At 42.5% G+C, this 21,322-nt stretch overlaps 3 protein-coding genes across 6 annotated transcripts in view; all 3 read left to right on the top strand.

Moving 5' to 3' along the window:
- Positions 1 to 15,680, top strand: part of LOC116851242 (tyrosine-protein phosphatase non-receptor type 9) — a 17,892-nt gene extending 2,212 nt beyond the window's left edge. The window contains exons 2-10 of the mRNA XM_032830491.1: positions 3,347 to 3,580; positions 3,669 to 3,758; positions 4,213 to 4,353; positions 9,884 to 10,147; positions 10,305 to 10,696; positions 10,789 to 11,028; positions 11,210 to 11,360; positions 11,442 to 11,649; positions 11,777 to 15,680. Coding sequence (XP_032686382.1) covers positions 3,347 to 3,580; positions 3,669 to 3,758; positions 4,213 to 4,353; positions 9,884 to 10,147; positions 10,305 to 10,696; positions 10,789 to 11,028; positions 11,210 to 11,360; positions 11,442 to 11,649; positions 11,777 to 12,006 — 1,950 coding nt within the window. The 3' untranslated portion in view covers positions 12,007 to 15,680. The remainder of the gene's footprint in view (positions 1 to 3,346; positions 3,581 to 3,668; positions 3,759 to 4,212; positions 4,354 to 9,883; positions 10,148 to 10,304; positions 10,697 to 10,788; positions 11,029 to 11,209; positions 11,361 to 11,441; positions 11,650 to 11,776) is intronic.
- Positions 15,681 to 15,992: 312 nt separating this feature from the next.
- LOC116851243 (cell division cycle protein 16 homolog) lies at positions 15,993 to 19,572 on the top strand. Of its 2 annotated transcripts, none has more exons than XM_032830494.1 (11): positions 15,993 to 16,040; positions 16,293 to 16,506; positions 16,583 to 16,735; positions 16,822 to 16,986; positions 17,123 to 17,282; positions 17,363 to 17,615; positions 17,687 to 17,766; positions 17,837 to 17,926; positions 18,042 to 18,351; positions 18,425 to 18,780; positions 19,083 to 19,572. In XM_032830494.1, the coding sequence occupies exons 2-11, from the start codon at positions 16,402 to 16,404 to the stop codon at positions 19,358 to 19,360; spliced, it is 1,950 nt and encodes a 649-aa protein (XP_032686385.1). In that variant the 5' UTR covers positions 15,993 to 16,040; positions 16,293 to 16,401; the 3' UTR covers positions 19,361 to 19,572. The 2 variants fall into 2 exon arrangements, with proteins under 2 accessions (XP_032686385.1, XP_032686384.1); XM_032830493.1 differs by having other exon boundaries at positions 16,010 to 16,125.
- A 406-nt stretch (positions 19,573 to 19,978) lies between these two features.
- The window catches only part of LOC116851241 (cytoplasmic polyadenylation element-binding protein 1), a 9,057-nt gene continuing 7,713 nt past the window's right edge, over positions 19,979 to 21,322 (top strand). For all 3 annotated transcript variants that reach the window (XM_032830490.1, XM_032830489.1, XM_032830485.1), the window contains exon 1: positions 19,979 to 20,436. In XM_032830490.1, coding sequence (XP_032686381.1) covers positions 20,416 to 20,436 — 21 coding nt within the window. In that variant the 5' untranslated portion in view covers positions 19,979 to 20,415. The remainder of the gene's footprint in view (positions 20,437 to 21,322) is intronic.

The raw sequence follows: 21,322 nt of genomic DNA, 5'->3' as shown, positions 1-21,322 counted from the left end.
CTCTCTCTCTCTCTCTCTCTCTCTCTCTCTCTCTCTCTCTCTCTCTCTCTCTCCTTATCGTCTCGATAATCGAGACGACACGGGCGGCCGGCAATTACCGGTCACCGGAAATCCGAACGTTTTAACGCGACGCAGCTTTAATAATGAGCCGTGCTTCCGCCAGCCGGTTCTTTCCTTCGAGGAACTAAGCCGTGCGTCTTTATTCGGAATTTTCGACTATTTTCAAACTCGCGTTATCGAACGTGCGGGATAAAGTCGATACGTAGAATGGTGCCGGCGTGATACGTGCTATTCGTGGCTTCTCTGTCTTTCTCCCTCTTTCCCTCTCTCTGTCTCTGTCTCTCCCTTCCGCCGCTTAAAAATTCACATCGATGTAATGCATACCCGGTGAGTCGTTTCAATCGTCGCGTGCATAGGGTGCGGTCAGGATACGCGCGGACAACGTTTATAAATAACGCGGTGAATAACGTCGCAACGAGATCCCCTTTAATTATCGTTGTACGAGCGAACGGTTGAACGAACGTTGCAACTTGCGCGGAAATTCAATCGCCGCTCTTTGCGGAGGCCCTTACGCGGGCGCGCTTGTCGAAACAATGTGTCGACGATATTTATATGTATCATCGATCGGTAAGAAGCGGTCGCCCGGCGAAAATGCAAATACTCATCGTTATTTCGTAATAGCGCGTGCGGAGTCGCAATTCGGAACGTTCCGTCCCGATTAATGCCACGCGGACGTGTCGTTGACTCGTTAACGAAAAATTAATAGTTAACGATTTTGCATTTTCTTGAGGCTGCAGGAGCCGTGACGCGCCGTTGTAATTAATGTAACGCGGTGCACAGGCGGCTTAGTAACGCGCTTACAATGAACGATCGATCGAGTCTATTTAACCAAAGTCAATGACGGCGTCGATGCACGGGATAATTTCACGTATATAGCCTACTCCACTACGGCGTGACGAGAAACCGCGATTCCGCTTCGAAACCTCAACGGAGTTATCTTTTAACGTGATTTTCCCGCGTATCGATTTGCGACATTAAATTTCCGTTTGCCGAGAAAGCTGCGCGCACGTGTATTTTTAGCGAACGAGTCCTCGTTTGTGTTACACGGAGATAAATAATAATCGTGATATAATAAAGGCAACTCTGCCTCTCTTTTTCTCTCTCTTTTTCTGCGCCTCTCTCACTCTATGTGTGCACGCTCGCGTATATCATCTCACGTTAATAGTCGGTTGCAGCCGCAGCTTTGATTAATTAACACCGATTAGGAGGCGTCTCTTGGTCCGCCTTCCCCCGGTTATTACATGTAGTCATTAACGTTCGGAAAGTTCGTTCAACCGCGTTCAATATTAATTCTCCTTTAAGGATTTTATTCACCAGGTATGTGTATTCTCGGGGCGCTCAAGGGACGCATTTTCAGTGGTGCATATCAAGGAAGCTGCTCATAAATTTCCTATTTATGCGGACAAAATTATGTGTTTACATGTTTATCTCGCTATCTAAATAATGCGTGTTAATTTGAAGCTAATTTCGTGACACTATTCCTCGCCACGTTTCACTCGCTATAAACGGTACACGCTACACCCGACACACAACGCTACTCTGAGTATAAAACCTGCGGTTTTCTGACCCAGTATCGACACAAATTACACAAAAAGCGGTGTAGCGAATAATATTCTTTCTTCCGTGCCACGTGTCTAATATGTAACATTTATAACGGTAAGATTTTTTTATTTAAATGGTATATCACTTTTTACGAAGTTACATTGGAATAGTTACCTATGTTATTTCTACCATAAAATTACATGCGCAAGTATTCAGTATATTAAATTTCTGATGAACGATGCAGACAAATCAAGACGAATCACGAATGTGTTTCACTGCGATGAATGTTAAATTTTTGTTAAGAATGTTAAATTGTATAATTGTAAGCATTGTGACGAGTTGGACAAACTCGTCGCGGGAAAAGGATGATGAACCGCACCGGCGAGTTCGTCTAATTTTTCTTTCTCTCTCTCCCTCCCTCTCTCTCTCTCCTTTCTTTCCCCTTCCTTATCTTTATCGCGACAGATAGCTTTCCCGTGTTTGATCGGCGGGGGTAAGGGGGTGAAACTCCATTATCAATATCTCCGCTTTACCGTATCGGCACTCGTGCAATAGCGCGTGGCGGAAGGGAGTAATATCGCGTTCGCGAAATAGACACCGTTTATTATTCGCGTCATTATACGGCAAACGCGAGCGATTCGCGTGTAACAGCGAGCCGCCGCAGCAGAAATGCACATATCAGTTTTGTGGTATTGAATTCCTCTCGGCTCTCTTTCTCTCTCTCTCTCTCTCTCTCTCTCTCGTGCACACGTCCGCGATCTATGCCGCTTCGCCGCGCTGCCCGGTCCCCGCCGGCTGCGCTATAACGGAAATGGCCGGTGGGGAGGTAGCCGGACACCGGAAGTTATATCGGTATAGGCGGCGCGTGTACGTATACACTGTCCACGGTCATTGCACGTTTTAATAGTGCAAAAATGATACGTCGCCATTGCGCGGACGGTATCGGCAATTACGAGCGGAGACGTCTCGTCCTGTCCCGTCACGGCGTCTCGTTTAGCAGCTCGTAATCCCGACACTTTCTTCGCCCAATGCGAATGAGCCGCGCGTGATTTTCCCTCGGGTTAAATTCCCGACCGATGTGAGTGTTCACGTCGGAGGGAGAGCACGGCTCTCGCGTCTATTGTCGCGAATGGAGTATTGCCACGGGAGAGACCGTTTCCACGCGCATGGAAATTTTAAGCTGGGTGATAGAAAGTGATAGAAAATCGTCTCTTTAAAATTCACGGGTCGAGTTCTTTCTGTCTTTTCTTTCTCTCCTTCTTTCTCTTATAACGAGGTTACCCGCGCGGACTATGATAATATATAATGAGGCGACGAATAACCGAGATATGCAGATGTTGCGCTCGCATCGATTGGATCGCGCTGATAAAGATTGTAATTCGCCGTTTCCTGCTCGCTCGTCCCTAAGCCAGGGCGCCCCTAGCGCCGTTTTCAAGGTTGGTTATGTAGAGAATTAGATGTAGAGAATCCTATCACCACCCAAAATATTGACTTCTCTCCGTCACCCTTAGGACACCCTGTTTGCAATGCAAACAGATTCTTTTCGTTGTCATATGCGTTTACATTGTTATGCAAGCACAAATCTAGAGATCGCGCATACCAAGTGTCTTACAAGTCAATGGATGCACGCGAACGTCGATCGATACAACGCGCGCGTCGTCTTTCAATATCTAAAATCGCTCTTCTTGGAAGCCGCGCAAACAGTTAAATTTATTCTATATAAATATCCGCTCTTTCTTTTCAGGCCACGAAGGAATTTATAGAAGCGGTGAACAAGTGCAGAGCTGGAAGACGGGCTGGCCCAGTGTCTTGGAGCACAGCAGTGAAATTCTTGGCGGCGCGAAAATTCGAGGTACAACGTGCTCTAGCTCTGTACGAGCAGCACGAAGCTACCAGGAGAAGAGAGGGACTAGCAGTCTTGCATCCTACTCAGGAACCTTTACTCAGCGAGTTACGCACAGGAAAATTCACTGTCTTGGTGAGTGAAACGAGTAAGCCAATTATAAAGCGCGTGCACTCATCGTCATAAGTGCAGCCGGAATTAGCTTGTGAATGAATTGTTTCAGCCATCAAGAGACGCAACAGGTGCAGCGATAGCTATTTTTACAGCACACTTACATCTTCCACAAAATACCACGCACCAAACAACTCTACAAGTAAGTTCTACAAAGTGTACTTTTAACAATTAAATGCGAAGAAAAGGAGAAGTGTACTTTATAAGTTTCCTTCCCAAAAATGATCGCAAATATCTTTATTCTAAAAAAGTAACATGATACAATTTTTAATACGATGACATAATATACCTTCGTGTACTTTTAACAATTAAGCTAGCGGCATATTTTGCTTGTTTTCATGCTGGATTGCTTGTTGATTGGTGCATTTCTGAAGATGGATGGAAATGCACCAATCAAAACAGAGTATTTCCATCCAGCAAGCAACCCAGCACGAAAACAAGCACTGTGTGCCACTGGCTTTAGATGTGAACAGGAGAAGTAATACTTTATAAGTTTCCTTCTCGAGTGACTTCAAATATTTTTATTCCATAAAGTAATCTGATAAAGTCTGCAATAAAGCAATAAATAATGTATCTTCGTCTTGTGTCTTTTTCAGGGTGTTGTGTACCAGTTAGACGCTGCTCTCGAAAGCGCAGAGACGCAGAAGCATGGTCTAGTTTTTATTTATGATATGTCCGACAGCAAGTACCAGAATTTTGACTATGACCTGTCTCAGAAAATTCTGACACTTTTGAAGGTAAGCTCACGAACATATTGTGAATGTTAATGTGAGGGAAATGATATATTTGCGGAGGGCAGGAAAATACGAATAGAAAGTCAAATACAGCACGAAATCAGTCATGGTGGTTCAAAACAATTCACACTGAAATATTCTCGTTAGAAACACACCTGGAATGTACTCGCGGGGCTGTTTCACGCGTTTTGCGAAAGATGTGATACACGAGTTGATACCTAAATAATCGAGTAAGCGCGAAATTTATTTCCGCTTATTTTCGTGGAGGAGATAACATGTATGTTAAGAATTTCTCCACTTCCTGTTGGAAAACCGCTGCGTGATAGCATCGTGCGGAACATCGCGTTTCCTTTTTTCTGTTCCTCCCAAGCACATCGTATTACGTCGGATTAGATCGAAACTGCGATTTTTCTCAGTACATCACGTCGATTTCCACGGTGTTTTCTCCCGAGATGTTCGTGATACTTTTCGAACGCGACACTATTGAGCGCGCAGCGTACCGATTTGCGCTCGTCCAAGCGGAGCACCGTTGTCAAGCGGGGTTAGAAAGCGAGAAAAGATCGTAGTGTAGAGTGAGAGAAGAGCTTGGTCCTGCGGCGAATGTTCATTATATATAGTAATACACACTCTCGTCTCTCTAACGCCGCCAACTTGACAGAGATGCTCCCCATAAACGTCGTTTGATGCATGAAAGAAAATCGCCGTGCGACTCGTCCGAGTCTCAGTCGGAAAATAAATGCAAAAATAATCAAATTATCAGTCGCAGCAGAATGTATTCGTCCACACTCGCGTGTGCGAAACAACAGTTCTTTTCTCATCGAGAATATACAGGGTGTCTGACGCAAGACGCGACGACGCACGTGTGCAAATAGAACACGTCAAGCAGAGAGCGAAAAGATCCTGTCATCTTCTAAACAACCACGCAAAATTTCGAGATGTCAGCAGAAGAAGATTAACGAATCAGTGCGCACGACACTGTTGATTTATTCTTTTCAGCTGCACTGGTGCAATAAGTTAAAGTGAGAAAAAATATATTTGTCTTATTCTAACTTATTGCACCAGTGCAGCTGAAAAGAACAGACCATGTGGAATGAGCTCATTGAAAGTGACCGAAAGCTGCGACTGTTTATTAGCGACACGCGCGCACGTCACGTCGAGAAACAATTGTCTACGTGTCGCTCGTATCATTACTCCGCCTTTTGCTACCAGCCGATACTCACCGTTGCTAAGAGACTACCGAAAGTCTCGGCCATTTTCGATGAGATCGTGTCTGTGGGCTTCGTCCCACAACGTCACGCGCTCTGATTCGCCAATCTTCTTTGATTGAAGGATGCCAAAGTGGATGGCGAACTCGAAAAATGTCGATGACGTAAAGGCGATCATCTAACACGAGTTAGGCGATGACTAACACGATCACGCTGTCCTTTTCGCATTTCTCGTACATATGGATTTTACATAAGTGTACTGCTTATTTTATTGTACTAGCAAGACACATAACTTTTCGTGTACTTTTGAGTTTCTATATTTAGTTGCAAAGATAGAGAAATGTTCCTTGAAATTTTCGTTATTGAAATAAACACACGTGCCATAAATATTTACTGCAAAACTTTCGTGTATCAAATAAATATTTTCGCCAACTGACAGTTCGAGATGTCAATTTTTAAATTTTGTATCGTTTTCGCCACATATCGTGAGCAATGCTCCAATTCATTATTGCATGTACTTTCAATGTGTAAAAGTATTTGCAATTCTGTGCGATCAATACGACGTGAACTTTGCAGAGAAAAATCACTATTTTGTCGACAGTTTTCGAGTACGGCACTCCCTTGACATCTCAAAATTTTCCGTGATTATTTAAAAAATGATAGGGGTCTTTTTGCTCAGGTTGACGTGCTTTATCTGCACACACGCGTTGTGTTTTGCGGCGCAGACACCCTGTATTGTAATGTTCGCGTAAAATTATCGTCTCATTGATCGCGTCTCGGGAAGCGCTTGCTCGAAACTTGCAAGACTGACGTTATATCGTAGAGCGCATCTTTGTTCCAGCCGCGGTTTGAATTTCTCGACCGTATATAAATCTCATTGCGGCGTACACAGGGAGAACGCTGTACTTTCTGCGCTACTGAATTTCTCCGGACAGCGGCATACAATAATCATGCGAATTACGCGAGCACGAAGAAATGCCCTTAGCCGACGTTTAAATGCGTGGTCCGATTAACATTCACGTTGTGTGCAATTTCGTCCGGCTGCCGAGCCGAGCAGAGCAGAGCGCGGAGCGGCATTACAGTTATTACCGTCGCTGAAGTTAACCCAATTAGTCATCGCCGGTCGAAATAGTCTCCGTGCGTTAATGGTTTGATGCGGTCAGCCCACTTACTTAAAAAATGGTGTCATACGCGATGTATCCGATTCTCCTGGCCCGCCAAATGCAACGCGCTTTAACATCGTCGTCGTTGGAATATATTCGCAGCGTCCTTCAACCTGAATGATCAGACAGATGATTTTTGTTCTAAGAGTTGGTCGCGTTTTTCGAGAGAAAAGAGACGTTCAAGTTTATATACGAGAATCTTTTACGCAGAGACTGAATCCACACGTCGTGTTGCGTGTTCGTTGTTGCTTAATTATCTGCCTCGTCGCACGGCAAGATTTTTTTTTTTTAGATTTGCGCTCCTCAATGGAAGAGGAGCTGGCCGCAAAAATCCGAATCTGCTTTTAGCGCACGGGTGATGCAGCTCAAAGAGCAGCGGGGTTCAAGGGTGTTCATGCTTCGCGAAAAGTGGCTTGCAATTACGCGACGAAGCGCACCAAAGTACGGCGTGTAGGGTAACTTTCAAAGGTTTCCTAAGAACTTCTTTCCTCGGCGCTACGTCATAGAGGGAGTATACGTGTAAACGTATTTCTGGTGCATTCATTAAAGATATTAAATAACGTGCGGAGGCGGTATCGCGCGCAGGACGAGTCTTTCATACCTCGTTTTTCCTCTTTCTATGAAGGAGATATTATCGTCGTTCGATATTATCGGAAAGGCACGAGGGTGTGAAAGATCGTTACGCTACGCAAGTTAATCGGATCCTTAATCGCCCAGTGAACCGTGATTCCACGGCGCTTGGTGACTTTTATAATAAAGATTCCGGTGCGCAGTGACATTTACGTGCACGCCATGACGCGCGCGCAAATTGCTTCCCGCGTAATTGTTAAATTCGAGTAGCGTGTGTCTTGTGTCATTAAACGCATGCACGGAGAATCCTGTCTTTCATAATTTCAGCTCCGCGAGTTAAAATAGAATCTATCTGAAATTCAAACTTGCAAAATGTGAAAAAAGCGCGTCACAGAGAAAGAATAAGAAAGAAAAAAAAAAGAGAAAGAAACGCGATATTTAAATCGAAGATCGGCATTGCGCTGATCGTCTTCCTTTTCTGACGGCAATCGTGCGTGAATATTAATCATCGGATAATTGCGCAAGTTCGCGGGATCCGATCAGCGGATATATCTCTCTCTCTCTCTCTCTCGCCCTCTCCCTCCCCTCTCTCTCCCCCCTCTCTCCCCCTCTCTCTCTCATCGTAATTAGCGGCGGCGTTAACTGATCAATTATATCGGGACCGTCGGCGAGTTTCGCGAGTCGTCGGGATCTCCGAAACTGGAACAAGCGCTATCGGGAACGCGCGGGTGGCGGCGGGGCCGCGGCGCGCGGTTGAGAGACACTGGCGGGCAATACGTCAGCGCGTATACGGTTGCTGCACCTCGCTGCCGGCAGTAAAAAAGGAATTCGCGTAAGGGATGTCGGTGGTGGTGAAAAGAAGGGGTCGCATGTAGTAGAGGAGCGCGGCGCATGCGTCCCCGCTCCGGATAACGTCGCGACGCTGGCGGTCAGTAATCATCGTGACCCCCTTGCGGCACCGTCGTCGCATTCGGATACGGTACGACCCGATTCCCCGCTCACCCTCCCCGTCCGTTCGATCGCGTCCTTGTTTGCGTGCGATGCCAGCATTTTTCTTTACCGTGCGACGGCCACGACTTTACCTCGACGACGGCTACGACGCTGAAGTCGTTCGTATTTGACCTCGCTGCCGAATACGCGCCGTTTCGCGTCCGCGGTTATACTAATCTCGCGTTATCGATTAACTGACCGAGTGCCGGCTGTGATTTCGCCTACTACCGAGAGCTCGTCGTGTCGTCCTTTCTGGCCTGGGCATCATCGCGTGCCCCGATTACCCATGACGAATCCGTGCGAGTGCCGTAGAAACGCGCTAACTCGACAGATCCTGTGCCCGCCTCCGCTGCTGCTGCTGCTGCTGCTACTGCCGTCTCATTGATATCGACGCGGCGGCGATCCCGCGATTGACATGCCTGCGATCGCGCCCGCGACTCCTTGCCTGCGACCACCGCTCTGCGGCTCACGGTAAATCTCCGACTGTCAGCTCGACCGATCGATCAGACAGCCGATACTTTGTCACTTTACGTCATAAGTATAGCGTCGATGTGACGTGAGGAGTGGATTTATTAGTAGTCGCCGGGGGAACATTACGCTCGACTCGGCTAATCCGAGAGTTATATTTGCGAGCTCGTGCGATCCTAAAATATACGGCGCGCTTCTCGGCGGAACTTCGGTTTCTTCGGCCGGAACAAAATCGTCAGTGTGCCGCCTGCCGCCCTCGTTACACCTCCTTGCTCTCTCTCTCTCGCACCTCGATGATGACGTTTGTGTATACGTAGCGGCTGTTACGTATTATCGCTGACGGTGATAGTCACGGCGGTGGTGGTGGTGATGATGCTGGTCGGTGGTGGTGGTGGTGGTAGTGCTGCTGACGTCGTTAGCGTTACGGTACTTCCGCCCTCTAGTCCGTAGCCAAGGGGTTGAGTTACTTGGCTTTCTGCGCTGCTACGAGTCACAGCTGCGAGATAGCCGCTCGACGCGAGTCATCACACTCTCTTCGCGGACACGTTCATTCACGGAGATTCGCCTTCGTCCCTCGCGTTCGTGTACATCGGACATAAGCGCAAATGTCGAGCGTTCGCCGATTAACGAGTGAGAAGTATAGCGTTGACGTAGAGGATTCACAGATAGGACATTTCCCGGAGTGCTCCGATCCTACGGTAAATAGATAGGCGTGTGATCGCGCGCCCTTCGCGCTCGAAGCGTGTCTCTACATCGAGTACGCGGTCTACAGTTGGCAGTCGGTTCGCTAATGTGCAGTATACGGGCTGTTCTATTATTGCAATGCCTTTGAAAGGTCAAGCGCAACTGTACTTTTAGAAATTATTCATGCAATAACGCGAGTCGCGTTAGCGTAACTGCTCACCAGTATGACATGTACGTCATTGCGGGAGATTAGGAGAGTTTCTCGGTTTAATTCAACGATGAATTAAAAGAAAGTTGTATAAGGTTACAATTGCGAGGAAATAAGATTTACCGTAAAGTGAGAAGTATATTTTGCGTACATGTATAATGTGACACAGAGAGTAGATGTAATTTAATATTATATATCTTATGGTATCATTCAACTAATCATTTATGCTTGCACGATTGTTCCAGGGTGGTTATCCGGCGAAACTAAAGAAGGTCTTGATAGTAACGGCACCACTGTGGTTCAAGGCTCCCTTCAAGATCCTTCGATTATTCGTTCGTGAAAAACTGAGGGATAGAGTATTCACCGTGTCTATCCCTCAGCTGACATTACATATCCCCCGGGAATCATTACCACATCGTTTAGGCGGCACGTTGGAGGTACAGCATGAAGCATGGCTACTTCATTGTCTTAAATCCATGACAAACCGAGGAGGGGGTGAACTGTGTGAGGTCAGTATAATATTTGTCATGATAAATTTGACAATACGACAAACTCGTGTAGCATAATCTAAAATATTTTGTTCTGATCGCATTCTCGTTCGGATAAGATATACAAATATTATTCTCAAAGACTTTTATTTAACATGCGTATTGTACGTATCTTCAGGTCACCCCGAGAGTGGGTACACCTGTCTCGCCCACGGCGAAGAATCATACAGTTCTTCAAAATCCCAATGGGACTACGCACAGTAACTCGACTAGTCCTATAATCGATAAGAACAAAGTGAAAAATGGTGTGTCGAACATCGGCGACATCGAGATTACCGCGAACGGCGATGTCTGGTTGGGCACCGACGAGGCACCATCCCCAGTTCAGCCTCCGTCCTCGGCAAGTTCCGGTTTTAGTGACGATGATAGCCTTCACGGGGATCTCGGACTACAGGCTGTCACAATGGAACAGTTTATAGCCGATATACACTCGAGAGGACGCGCTGGCCTCATAGCGGAATACGCGGAGATTCGACAGAGACCGCCAGATGGTCAATTTAACAATGCAAAGTATGTGTCGCAAGTGATATTCAACGTTCGCATGATACACCTTGCTTATACGCGCAACATTAATCAATACTTCTGTAATGTTCTTGTTTTAGGTTAAAGTCTAATCAATCAAAGAATCGCTACACCGACGTGCTTTGCTACGACCACACCAGAGTTTGTCTCTCACAAGTGGACGGGGACGCTACGTCCGATTATATAAACGCGAATTTCGTCGACGGTTACAAGCAAAAGAATGCGTTTATTAGTACTCAGGGTCCTCTTCCGAAAACTTGCGGTGATTTCTGGAGAATGGTCTGGGAACAGCAGACGTTGGTCGTCGTCATGACAACAAGGTACATTATAGATTTCATTCGTATATTAGTATTGAATTGGTATTATTCCTTTGGTATTGAATTCGTATTTTGCATACATTAACGTTTTAGAAATCTTAGAATTGTTTAGAAATCTTGCATGTAAAACCTCCTAGTTTCATATAAATAAGATAATGAAATATGTTGCTCTCTCTTATTCCAGAGTGGTGGAACGAGGCCGTACGAAGTGTGCGCAATACTGGGGTCCTGAACCTGGTGATGAAGTGCAAGCGGGTGGCTTTACCGTCACAACTCTCGAGGTCGACACGAATCCAGACTACACAATATCCATGCTTCTCCTTACAAACAATAAGGTACAGATCTACCTCGATACTGCTCGATTGTTACAACATTACGTTTCATCGTTTGCTCACATCTATACCGTTCTATTCTAGACTGATGAGACGCGAGAGGTTTGCCATATGCTGTACACAGCGTGGCCGGATTATGGTGTTCCTCAGTCAGCAAAGGCTTTATTACAATTCTTATCATTAGTGAGACAGCAACAGAGCAAATTACTCGCAAGTAGAGGAGACACATGGGCCGGACATCCACGAGGACCACCTATAGTTGTACATTGCAGTGCGGGTATTGGGAGGACAGGTGAGCAGATATTTATTTGTAATAATCTCAATTGGTCACATAAAATGTGTGGCAAGTACGGTGATTACCTGTACAGCTCTCACAACAATTTAAACGCTTCTATAAACATCACATTGTGTTGTTCCAGGTACATTTTGCACCTTGGATATTTGCATATCGCGATTGGAGGACACCGGAACCGTGGACATCAGGGGAACCGTCGAGAGGATCAGAGCGCAGCGGGCCTACAGTATTCAAATGCCGGATCAGTACGTGTTTTGCCATCGCGCATTGGCGGAGTACGCGCTTTCCAGAGGAATGCTCAGCGCGCAGCATCTCGCCATGTTACCTACGCCGTTCGACGAGGATTCCGATTAAAGTACCGCGTGCTCTGCTATCATAATACCGGATTGATGTTCTTCCCGAGTATGCATATATAGTAACCTCAAATAGCCTATTTCTACCTTAAACGACTGAAAGTTATTTTTTTTTTGCTATCATCCCGGTCGATGTAACGGTCGGACTTCTCGCTATTTTCACGTCAGTCTCAAAAGAACTTCCGATGGAGTTAGATTAATTCTTTTCCAAGGCCAAACTTGCGAGCCCGGGAATTCCTCCTGCATTTCTGTTGCTCGCATCTTGCTCCGACGAATCCTACATAAAGGCGCGTCAAAAGACGCTAATCAAAGATTAGTATCTTACTAGTGAAATATAGAAATCTGGCGCGAAAAGAATTCTATTGATTCTATCTTGACTCTCTCAGAAATTGTAAATTGCGATTCGTATCCGGAGACCCGACAAAATGGGCAGCTGTCAATCTGCCTTAAGGAAGTAATCAGCAACGTATGGATAGAAGTTTTTTGGATAACCAAAGATTATCCGCTACACGAGTTTAGAAAATTGAGAACTCAAGTGCATGTGAACTTTGATTATCAACACGCGTGGCAAATTCCGTTTTACAGGGATTACTAATCAGGGATCATATTGTAGAATAAAATAACTTCCGACGTGACACTAAAAGTAACGAAGCCTAAAATGCGGGGCTTTAAAGATTTAATTAAGCCTTTACGTTAGTGTGAAATACAAAACTTCCAGTTTGTCTGACAATTATATATACATATATATACACACGTCAGTGTATGTGTGTGTATATATATATATACACACACACATGTGTACATATATATATGCGCTTCACTATGGAAACTTAACGATTAAATCATAACGATTAAAGATCGTATTACATCTGCAAGCATCAAACGTTTGAGAACATTTTAAAATCTAGATATTAATAAGACTCTAATTAACACACAGTGACAATGTAAATTTTAACTTCAACGGATAATATATAATAATTAAACGAGAAGAAAGGAAATATATCGCAACATACGGAATACGGAGAAAATATAGAGACGTTATATACTCTCTAGATAATTGGAAAGTTGACGCGTTGTTTAAACATGGATTAATTTTATATATAACTGCGAAGTGATAAGTAATTCTTGACGATAAAGGTTTCACGTTTCCAGGGTATCGCGAGATGTGTATCTTTGGTTCTATACAATATTTAATCCTAGTAAAACGGTCAAGAGAAAGAAAGAAAAAAGAGAAGAGAAAACGCGGAGAGGCGATGACGAGAGCTTTGGAAGCGAACACCCCCGCTCGTGGAATTGCTTTCGATCGCCGTTTCGCGCTTCTCGTTTTCGTTGTTATCAGCTAAGAACTTTCAGTGTGTGTACACATAAACTACGGATATATGTTACACGAGATCCGTCTCATTCGTACGCAGTAAAAGTACTCGGAATCGTTTATCCGTTGAATGTGCGAACGAGACCTCTGCAAGGAAGACGAGGGCGCGTCACACTGTCATACGTGATGCAATGTCGACGATGTGACGGACGAATCGTTTCTTGCACAGGTCGCTCGGTGTTGTTTCGTAAATTACGAACTTTATCGTGGCTATATTATGATATTAGTGTCGTAAAGCATTGTGATAGTTGGTAGAAAGCCCACGAGAATTCGTATTTCTCTATTCTTCCAAGTACTGCCATTGCCAACGCTGATTTCTTACTTCTAATCACGCTGATGACAAACTAAATTCTCGCGGCATAATTACGATTACGGCGAGACCGCGCGCGTATATCTCTACTAACTGTAATACTTCGTAATAATTTATTAACATTGAGTTTAGGACACGGTACATGTAGTGACGATGCGACGGGAGTGCTCTGCTGGAACTGGTGCACGCTTCTTCGTGCTAAAAGAGCGTTCGGGCGGTTTGCATCCCGAGGCGTCGTTCTCACGAACGTCTCGCGTGGAGTCGCTGCAACACGGAATGTCGCGGTGTTAACGGTAAAAACGATAACGAGCGAAACTGTTAAAGGTGTCTTCGAATTTTATATGAAAAAAAAAGAGAAAAAAGAAATGAAAAATGTACACTGTTGCGTACCGCGCGGAAAGCTTAGTCACATTTAAAATAATTTATCAAACTTCAACGTAATGCGTAAGTTCCTCCTACTCCTAGGTTACCTACGAAAGGGCATGTTATCGATATTGATTATCGTTTACTGTTTTATTTTTACGTCTATCGTATTGTATAATCAGCATTATTCCTCTGTATTATCTAGCTATTTATTGTATCAATTGGCGATAAACGCAATCGTCGTGTATCATGGATTTGTCAATCTCCACTCTAGAAGATGTCATTCGCTTCTTTTTTCTGGCGTTTCTTTCTCTTTTTTATTTTTTTTCCGATGCATGAGTAACGGATATGTGTTGATTTGGTGTTCGACTGTCTCTATTGGGTGTGAATGTGAAGCGAGATTTTATAGCTATTTTTCGTGTGCGCCTCTTTCGCGTCATATTTTCGTAATAATGTAATAGCGTCATCACACACAACCGCCCGTATGTGAATGATAAAAGTCGTCAGAGCGAGAAAGTTCCAAAGCTTCGTGAGACTTGCACACAACAGTTGTTAATCGCGGAATAACGAACAATTATAATACGTTAATACCTAAACGTGTTCGAGTCGCTGCGCACGAGGAACTTTGGAACTTGAGAATAGGTAGTTTAAAGTAATCGACTCAACAGTATTATGCCTCACAAATGTTCACGTTTCTTTATGTTGCGCTAAATCGGTTTACTCTGTCACGCAATTGCATCAGATAGTTCAGACTTACCGTCCATCCTTCTAATTTTTAGATTAACAAATTATTTCGAATGTAACAATGTAAGAACATTTAGAGTGAAGAACAATTTTCTAAACGTGAGTGAAAATTGTCGACGTTAATCACCGAATCGTTTATACAATTAGACGCGCGTGTTTAATTTTAATTAAATTATATTCACAATTAGTTGCCACGCAATACTTGTGACCAATATATTATATGATACGCGACATATTTAAAATTGATTCGAAAAAAAGGGAAAAAAGTTTTCACCGAAAAAAAGGGAAAAAAGTAATTATTTACGTGCATTTTATACACATCTGAAAGATACATTTGGACTGGACTGTAACTCTCAAACTATATCCTGCATATTTTCATTCCTTTGACACGTTTCTAAGTTGCGAGCAACTTTTACGTGCGAATACGCTGTCATTAATGCGATCTTGCGTTTTGTCTCAATTATTTTGCGCTCGTAATGCACACGCTATATTGTGGACCTTGAAAATTTCGGCGTTACCGATGCTACACATCTCTATCGAAGGTGTCGATGGACAAGAATAATAATTGACTAATTACTTGTCGTTGTACGCGATAGTCGCTCACTTTTGTATGATAATGCGAGATCGAAGAAATACAAAAGCGAAAAGAGCAACAATAGAGGAAACTAATGTCTTATGTGTATATCTGGTACATGCAACTCGTGTCATAATAATTAAGACTCATATAACGAGATTGTTAAAAATATTACGAGATGGAAAAAGTACAGTGGAGAAAGAAAGAAAGAAGAAAAAAAATGTATATAGAAATATGAATTTAAATTACTATCGCACATAATTGTATCTAATTAATAATTATTTAATATATTGCAAATATAAATGGTATAAATCCTGTTGTTTTATTACATTTAGTCACTCCCAATTTAGGAAAGAATTGATTATATAAGTTTATCATTATAGTTAAATGTTTATTAGAGTTGTGTTATAGCTAAACACACATAATAAGAAAATTATAATTATTTAAAATATTAGAAAAAAGCAATTAGAATTATTCCCTTCTTTATCGTAATGCGCACGCGCGTTTAAAAAGAAATATGGCGGTCTGTTTGGTATAAGGTATGTTCGTTTTCGAAGAACTTCTACACCAGTGCAATAAGTTAAAATGAAACAAGTATATTTGCTTTCGTTCTAACTTATTGCACTAGTGTGCACTTAGTTCAGAAGTTCTTCGAAAACGAACAGGCCTCCAGTTATGTTGTTTACATTTTGTTCTCGCTTTTTCTATCTAAAGTCTAAATATTATATTTTGTTTTATGAACAAGAGTTATAAAGAAGTAAAGTTAAAATGAGTAGATTTAACATAGTTTTCTATTTAGATAATTTTAAGAATTTTAGGAAAGAATAATTTATTGAGTCTTTTTATTGCAATTGCACTTTCTCTATAAATGGTTTTTTCCTCTTCCTTGTAAGATTGAATCCATCTGTTTTATTTTAATTGTAGAGTGCAAGAAGTATATAAAACAACAAAACTATACCAGACGGCCGCTGATGAAGAGCGTCAGTTCCTAACCTATCATAACCTATAAAAACTTGCAAAAGAGGAGTCAAATATGTCACGTCGCGACACTAGTAATGACAGCATGAATAATTTGCTAAATGAGAAAAACATTGATCTGGAAAACTATAGGAAATTGGTTAAATCGTACATCGACTTGGTAAGTTTCGTTGAATAAAGTAATATAACGAGTTTATAAGGATATACCTCGAATGACTTGTATTTATTTTTTTCAGCATCTGTATAGTGCTGCTTTATTTTGGGCTGATAAAGTGTTGTCACTAAGTAACGAAGATCCAAAGGATGTATGCACTTTAGCACATTGCATGTATCTCATGAAACAGTATCATCGTGCTGCGCACCTTATAAGGAGACATGGTTTAGAGAAGGTATTTTCCATAAAAAGTGAAATCTTTTTAGAAAACAATAAGCAATTAACTCAATTAATGAATAAAATAATAATCTGTTACCACAGACTGATGTAATGTGTTATTATTTAACTGTGAGGAGTTTACTAGAAGCTAAAGAATATAACGAAGCGCTTCAAGTTATTAGTGAATCTGAAATATGTACAAACATGACACAATCAGGCATTACTTTTACTGATCGCACGGATATTCTTCAGGATGCTCCAAAAAATGTAAGTATATATCTATACACAATGTATATAAAGATAAATATATATTTGCAATAATGCAAACATAATTTTGACTCTATATTTGCAGTTACAATATATACATTATAATTTATAATAACTATTTTATAATTTTTTATAGGTCCAAAGTGCAATACTATATGTGAAGGGAAGAGTATACGAAGCTATGGATAACAGAGCAGTAGCAACAGAATTTTATAAGCAAGCTTTGCAGTGTGATGTCTACTCGTATCAAGCATTTGAAGCTTTGGTGCAAAATCAGATGCTCTCAGCTGCTGAAGGTACTGATTTTTAGTAGATTTTTGTAGTATATTAGTAAAAACAACGTATGCATGTATGTAATAACAAATTGTTAATTCAGAGAGGGAACTCCTGGAGTCCTTACCTTTTGCTGAACAATGTACTGAGGGTGAAACAGAACTTTTACGACTACTTTATGAGAGTAAACTGAAGAAATATCAAGAACCAAACAAGAAGCAATCATTAGTTACATGTAGTGTAATGGGAATTTGTATCTCTGATAGATTAGCAGATAATTTAGATATGGAAGTTACAAAGGCTGAAAGATTATATTACAATTGCGAATATCATCAATGTTTTGCACTTACAGAAAAGTAAGTTACATTCTTGCTGTAATATTATTCTCGTATTTCATAATTGCTAACATAAAATTTTTTGCTTGCAGAATCTTGAGAAAAGATCCATACCATAATTCCTGCCTTCCAGTACATATTGCCTGTTTAGTTGAATTGAAAAAGACTAATGGTGAGTCTATATTTTGTTGTGATAAATGAACAGCGTTAGAACTCTTTAACAATGAAACTTTATTTCGCAGCTTTATTTTATCTGGCACATAAATTAGTTGACTTATATCCAGAAATGGCATTGGCATGGTTCGCAGTTGGATGCTATTATTATAGTATAGGTAAATTATAATTTTATTATTATTCATCAAATAGTAAAAGAAAGAACATTATATGAAATCGAAAATTGTATAGACAAACGAAACAGTTGAAGCTAAATAGCATTGTTGCCTTCAGATAAGAGTGACCAGGCCAGAAGATATCTGGCGAAGGCTACAGCTTTGGACAGGCTGTTTGGTCCTGCTTGGCTGGCATATGGACATTCGTTCGCAGTAGAAAATGAGCACGATCAAGCAATGGCCGCTTATTTCAAGGCATCCCAATTAATGAAGGGTTGCCATCTGCCACTTTTATACATCGGATTAGAATGCGGCTTAACAAACAATATAAAACTGGCTGACAAGTTCTTTCAGCAAGCTCAAGGAATAGCACCCAACGACCCGTTTGTGATACATGAGATGGGTGTCATATGTTTTTACAATTTAGAGTAAGTGTTATTGATATGCGCTTAAAATATCACACAATAACATTTGTAGTTTGAAACATTGAAACATTTGTAGTTACAAAAACGCGGAACGATTATTTAAAGAAGCAATGAAGAGAATCCAAGGCGATCCCAAAGATGTGCTTCTACCCAGTAAGTGGGAAGCTCTACTGAATAATTTAGGTCACACATGTAGAAAGATGAAGAAGTACGAAGAGGCATTAGGATATCATCAGCAAGCATTAGTTCTGGATACCCTAAACCCATCTACTTATTCGGCGATTGGATTTATTCATGCACTAATGGGCAATACTCAAGAAGCAGTGGATGCTTTTCACAGAGCACTAGGTCTTAGAAGAGACGACACGTTCACCACAACTATGTTGGGCTACGTGATGGAACAAATTATCGAGGAAACACTACCATATCCAGGTATGTATACAGTTGAACTTTATGGAAAAGGCATTGGCGTGGGAGAAATGAAATCTTGGCTGCAAAAAAATTTCAAATATTTATTCATCTTTCTGCTTCTTGTGTTATTACACTTAAACTGTAGCCTAAATTTTCTTCGTCGTCATAAATTCTCGAATTTAGTATTAGATTGATTGAAAAGATCATTCGTTTCTTTGCCATGCAAGTTTTATGTGAGTGGAATTAAAAGTAGAACGTTTTGATCTACCTGATACAACTTAGAATAGAATCGTACAATTAGCTCACGAATAAGATATTTTCAGATGCACCTACCGAAATACCAAAGTACAAGTCTGCGAATAGCGAAGTTAGCCTGTCTGTGGAGAACTCTAGTAACGTAGGCACTTCTGACGACCCGAATATCGATAAATTAAGAGTAAATCTATTCTCTGGATGGAGAGAGAATTCCAGCAAAGGAGAAAATAATACGTCCGACAAGCTGGAACGTTCGCAACACGTTTCCCTCGTTAATTATTCGACCAGTGACACTTCCGAAGTCGAAATGTTAGATTCATCCACCGCACATATAGAGTATAACTAAATGTAAATAGTGTACATACTTTTTATACATATTCTAATTTTGATATATCTCAAAATATGACGAATTACAAGATTGTTTATATTATAGGCAATTCACCAGCTTATAACGAATCTGTAGCTTGAGAAATTAAAATAATGTAGATATGATTTCTATTAATTAATTCTACAATGTACAAATTAATTGGATTATCAATGTGAAGAGTAATTAGTGAATATCTTTAGAATGTCTTTATTTACCTTGAATATCCATGTATGCTTTTATTTAAGCTTCAATCAAGAAAATGTATTCAATTTGTGTGTTTCATTTTCACACAAAAGCAAGCAATATCCTCATGTTGTACAAAACCCTTCTCTAAAAAACTCCTGGTCCTCCTTATTTTCAAAAAAACAAAAAACGTAGAAAGTGTGAGTAAAATGTAAATAACCTACGAGTACGCAGGATTCTTACATGGGATATGCGCGTTTGCGCAAAATATTCAAAAGCTACGTAGAGCGTGCATGCGTGTATGTGTGTGCGCGAGAGAGAACGAGTGCGGAAGTGGAGTACTTCGTTCGGAGTGTAGTAGAGCACGTGGAAGAATGGGCGTTCCGTCATCACGTCATTGGCGATAAACGTCGTGCGAGAACCCGGAGTACTTATTATTCTGTTGATCGGGAAAAACGACAATTGGCGCGGATGTACGGGGTCGATCGTAGGTATTGGCATCGTTCTCGGGGCGATTCTCTGGTGTAGCAGTCTGATATCGCCCCCTTACCACCACTGCTGCCGCCGCCGTTGTCGCCGTCGCGCGTGTTTGTCATCATTCGCGCGTAACTTTTCGCGGCACGCGCGACGCGAAGAGAGACCACTGCTCGTGTCACGATCGAGTCGCGTTGTCGTTAGCCGGTCGTCGAGTCGCGGCGAATCTCTCACTCGCTCGTGTTCCTCGAGATCGTGCGAGAGCGGGCGAGTGAGCGAGCGAGCTGATATCTCACGTTATTATCCCGTCGTCGCATCGTCCTGCGAGTTCTCGCGCTGCCTCCTCGCGACAGGACCTTCCGTGAATTGCTGCGGACATGCCTATGCTGATGCAGCCGGTAAGTTTCAGCCGTACGTCTCTTACGCGTTCTCTACGGTATTAACTCGATAGTATCAACATCGGGATCTAGAATCACGCAGTTAGCACCTTCGACTTCAGTGCAGAGAGCTAATGAGTTTTAATTATTGCAGTCTTGGCCCGAACGCCCTTCGTATCGCGTAGGTGCTCGTTCAATGGAAAATTGATAGAGTTGCAAAGTCCGGGGGGAAAGAGAGTGAGAGAGAGAGAAAGGAAATTGAGAGATAGCGGTTAGCAGGAAAAAACAATCCACTCCCGGCGCGATCACGATCGCCTTTTTCGTTCCCGGCGATCCTGATCTCGCGATCCTGATCTCTCGCCTGTTGGCGCATTTCTCAACCGGCTCGTTTATTAATTCGACCATGACGACGCGAACGCACATATCCAATGGAATGTGTCCTGCGTCGCGCGACGTAAATAAACACGCGACATGTTGGAGTCGCGCGATATACGTGCGAGGATCTTGTCCTCGCGAGTATATTCGTAAACGCGCCCTCTGAGATTCCTTCGAAGAGATCCGCACACGCGAGGTGTGCGCGAGAGGGTGAAAGGACGAGAGGACGAGCGCGAGAAAGAGAAAGAAAGAGGAGAGGAGAGAGGTAGACAGAAAGAAAGATCAATGCACCGCGCGCGATTGCCAAAAATCTGGGTCGATCGATCCGCAAGGACGAGCCGTTAATTGCACAATGTCTGATGAATCGACACGTGCTCTCGATTACGATGCTTTGACTGCGCTCAATCAAGTTCCAATCATTGATAGGCACTTGGTAGTTACTTGGCACTCGGTTGTCACGTAAAGCTAATTCCATCTCTCTCTCTCTCTCTCTCTCTCTCTCTCTCTCTCTCTCTCTCTCTCTCTCTCTCTC

Source organism: Odontomachus brunneus, unplaced genomic scaffold (genome assembly GCF_010583005.1).
Source record: "Odontomachus brunneus isolate Ranch 3 - 2012 unplaced genomic scaffold, Obru_v1 Obru_scaffold_169, whole genome shotgun sequence".
Lineage (NCBI taxonomy): Eukaryota > Metazoa > Arthropoda > Insecta > Hymenoptera > Formicidae > Odontomachus > Odontomachus brunneus.
Note: the sequence above shows the minus strand (reverse complement) of the source record. Positions and strands in the feature narration are given on the sequence as shown.